General features: G+C 35.2%; 1 protein-coding gene across 1 annotated transcript; it reads right to left on the bottom strand.

Moving 5' to 3' along the window:
• Nucleotides 1–469: 469 nt before the first annotated feature.
• Nucleotides 470–2,797, bottom strand: ccl27a (chemokine (C-C motif) ligand 27a). The gene is made up of 3 exons (XM_084729535.1): nucleotides 2,668–2,797; nucleotides 1,459–1,576; nucleotides 470–1,238 (listed from the first exon to the last, which is right to left on the bottom strand). Exons 1-3 carry the CDS (start codon nucleotides 2,729–2,731, stop codon nucleotides 1,130–1,132), a joined length of 291 nt encoding a protein of 96 aa, XP_084585661.1. The 5' UTR covers nucleotides 2,732–2,797; the 3' UTR covers nucleotides 470–1,129.
• Nucleotides 2,798–4,018: the final 1,221 nt, after the last annotated feature.

Below are 4,018 nucleotides of genomic sequence, written 5' to 3'. Positions count from 1 at the left end.
AGCTGCCTCTATCAACTAAAGACATAAAGAGTCCAATAAATATACTTTAAAATGAAAACTATTGTAACCCTTATACATATAATTGATATCTGACATTTGGTGGCATCAATAACAAGCCTCCAGGGTAGGTTGCCAGGTTTGTGCACACTGCACTAAAAATCACCCTATTATGTTTCAAAAACAAAATGCAACTTATCAATATCTAGAAAAATGCAAATGAAAAGTCCTTTTGAAATATTTGTCTAAGTCTCAAATCAAGTCAAGAATACCAAGACAAAGTCAAGTTTTTATCAGTCAGCAAAGCTCAAGTCCTCAAATTTGCTTCTCTCTCTCTCTCTCTCTCTCTCTCTCTCTCTCTCTCTCTCTCTCTCTCTCTCTCGATAGTTTGACAACTGAAAAACAATCATCACCACGACCACATCTGTAGGCATATATAAACATAAAAGAAAAGCAACAAACAAACAAAGAATATTTTACAGAGATTTTTATTTAAATTGTATTTTTCCAAACAAGTTGTGCGTGAAAGCAGTAGTGGAAGAAGTATTCACATCACTGACTTTTGTAAAAGTATCAGTACCACAATATAGAAATACTCCATTATAAGTAAAACTCCTGAGTTCAAAATGCAATTGAGCAGTAGTACAACACTATAAAGAATAAAATATACTTAAAGTATTAAAATTAATACATAATGGCCCCTGTCAGTGTTGTATCATTTTATGACCAGATCATTATTTACACTACATCACCATATAAGCTGTGCTGCTTCATATTACTGTTAGGCAGTTTCATTCACAACTATGCATCAGAGTTTTTATAGCTAATTGCATGATTTGTATCTAAAATCTTAACCTGAAAAGTAACAATAGCTGCGATAAATGCAGTGGAGTGTAAAATACAATAATTCTTGTGGGATAACTGTATACAATGGAGAAGTAAGAGTTCCTTTCCAACACTTTATAAATGTTGTTGCAAGTAGCTGCTTCTCACAAGTTAATGTGGATATCTTGCATGCTCAGTAAACAGAAACAACCATAAGGCTGTATTTAGTATGGCTCAAGCACTTGAAACGCCAACAGTAGAAAACATGGCACACAGACAATTTTTGTGAAAAATTTCATTCCACAGCTCAGACAGTTGTTCTCTGCCTGTTCTGCTTAAACCTCTGAACGAACACCGGGTGTCTCTTCACCTTGGGACTGGCACATACTGGTTTCCTCATGCCCTTTACATGCAGTCTGTGGACCAACAAGGAAAGGATTTCAGTTTCAGTTTCAGTTCACTCAACAGCTAAAATGCACCATGTAGACCTTATATGTACATTCATGTACAGTGAAAGCATCCTTATGGCTGAGCAGTTCATTTCATTGTCATAGCTACTTTTCCAGTAAATTTGGTCAGAAGATACTAAAATGAAGTATTTGATCATTAGGTTAATTTTTAATTGTCATAACTCACATCAGTGCATTGATGTCACAGGCGCCGGTGTTATGCTGCATGTTCCATCTTTGAACCTTCAGCAGCACTCGTACAGAGATGTCATTTTTTGTTGTGATGCAGCATTTTGGGATGCCAGCTGTAATGTGGAATGAAGATCCATCATAAGAATGTTGGGAATAAAAAACGTAAAAAAAACAAACAAAAAACAACTAAATATGGTAACTGACAAAGAAATTGTATTCTTAAAAGTGCTGTAAGCGATTCTGGTGTTGGTTGTTGAGTCTCTTTCATAGATTGCCAAACACTGACTCTCTGGGTTGGTGGCCCCGGTCAAGCATCTCTTTAAATTAGTTATGGACTCGTGAATTGTGTCACTGCGCTATCATTACTGTGCAAGTTTGTACAAATCAATTGCAGTGGTTTACCTCTTTCTTAGGGGAAAAATACACAATTTGGGACTTGGATTTGGCTTTATTCCAAAAATAATAACAGATAAAAAAAACAAAAAAAAACTTGAAGATCAGCACCATAAATACCATAAAACTAAACAGGACTGAAGATTTAGTTTTCATTTGGATATGTCTCATATCCCCTTTTACAACAAAAATATTTCAACATAGATTAACATTTTCCTTTACAAATGAATGCAATATTTATAAGGTTTTATATAGCAAAACAATTCAAGATGGAAATATGTATAAAAAAGAAAGCAAATCAAATTAAAATAATGTAATAACAATACTGAAAATAACCAACGGAAATAAGACAAACTGAACTGAAGGTGTTGTATTGTGCAATGGTGCCTGCTGGATGACAGCAGCATACTGACAGTTAAATTGACGGGACCAGTTTAAAGTTCAGAACAGGTTTAATATCCAGTTTTAGGTTATAAATCTAAAAAGAAACTGGATTAAATCAATAAACAGCTGTAACAACAACTGCAAAATTATTTACGTCCTCTGTTTGTCCTACAACACACGCACAAGCTGGTTGAAACTTTATAGGCTAATATTAACTTAAATATGCAAATCAATCCTTAACAGTTTTACTTATGTTTGCACGATACAGAGAACCATCAAACCTGCACTTCCCAGAAAAATCTAAACAATCAAAAATCTTTAAATGTATTCTTAATTAAGAGCATGTGTATAACCCATCCTCAAATAAAAACTGGTTCAATACAAGCATTTTGTAGTTTTTAAGACAAAAATGTATCATGATAGTTACCTTCAGTAGAAGTGATGGCCAAAGCACACAGACAGACAACCACAAATGCAACTCTCAGATCCATGGTGGCAGAGCAAATGATGGGAGGAAATGTGTTCCAGCTATTTAAATACAGGCGCAAAGAACGCACACACACCTGTGCACCCACCCATTCACAAGGAGGAGGTGTCATGTCAATATGTGCCTGGACTTTCCGTGACAAAGTAATTAACTCATAGTGGGTTAAAGGTCTTTAAGAAAACAAACATAACTTTCATTTTGAACCCGACACTTTGTTCAAACGGCTGCTGCTGGATGAGTGTGTGGTACAGGTATGTACCACTCAGACATGCTTCAACAGGTTTAATGAGCACCTTCTTAACGGGATCTTATTTGATTGATGGATACAAAATGAAAGCTCAGCAAATACCACACCCAGAGACGTGAAAGATTGAATTTATAGGCCATCGTAAAACAATTTTTTATCAAAGCTTAATTAAGGTAAAACAACCGCTCAAGCAAAGTGATGCAGGTCTTTACACAACCGAGTCAAACATCAGTGTACAAATGAAAGGGAGAAATAAGAAATATCAAATTTTATATTTAAAGTCTCAAAACAAATGAGTAATAGCAGTGGACAAGTGCAAGGTTCTATAATAATGTTTTGATCTTGAAATGTAATTGATGATGACTGAGTAATGATGACAGGAACCTGAGTTCAAGCACCTGAATCTGTGGAAGAGAGTCCAATTTTTTTTTTTTTTTTTTACAAATATGGGCAAATTGAATCTTATATTTGGCAACATAGTCCTCAAATACGTCTAGAGCAAAAGATTGCAGGTGTTTAAAAGGGCTAACAAAATTTAATTTCATGTTGACAAAGATGTGGGTCCGTCAGTAAGTTATGATGTTGATCTAACACCGCAGAAATTGAGGTTCAGCGCCAAAGACAACATTTCACATTCAGGTGTGGCTTACAAACCTTTGTCACATGTTGTGCAATTTAACTGATTGTACAAGCCATGCAATTATTATTGGGAAAAAAGTCAACCTGTTCTCCAGGGGAATTTTTCTGGTAGCACAATTGACAGACTGACTTCTTGGATGTTTATTTGAAGATGGGAAAGTTGGCCATGTGGTAACAGGCAAAACTGGCTGATGGAAACAATGTCTGTCTGACATTCTTTTTCATTTTTGAGCATGCAACACTTAATACTTGATCCCATACAAAGCCTTCAACACTAATTTTGTTTCCCTCCTGAGCTATGTTGACATAAATGCAGTACTCCAAGGCTCAAAATTCTCTGACGTGTTTCTTTTTCCCGTAAATTAAAATTTAATTGTTTATTCTTAATCAATTTACAAATCAATC

Source organism: Lutjanus erythropterus, chromosome 10, assembly GCF_056507025.1.
Source record: "Lutjanus erythropterus isolate fLutEry1 chromosome 10, fLutEry1.hap2, whole genome shotgun sequence".
Taxonomy (NCBI): Eukaryota; Metazoa; Chordata; class Actinopteri; order Lutjaniformes; family Lutjanidae; genus Lutjanus; species Lutjanus erythropterus.
Note: the sequence above shows the minus strand (reverse complement) of the source record. Positions and strands in the feature narration are given on the sequence as shown.

Excerpts from the sequence above, each read along its gene's own strand:
- ccl27a (XM_084729535.1), bottom strand. The coding sequence starts at position 2,731 with ATGGATCTGAGAGTTGCATTTGTGGTTGTCTGTCTGTGTGCTTTGGCC. Across the intron at positions 1,577-2,667 it reads GGCCATCACTTCTACTGAAG|CTGGCATCCCAAAATGCTGC; the intron begins GTAACTATCATG and ends TCCACATTACAG. Across the intron at positions 1,239-1,458 it reads TGTGACATCAATGCACTGAT|ACTGCATGTAAAGGGCATGA; the intron begins GTGAGTTATGAC and ends GTTGGTCCACAG.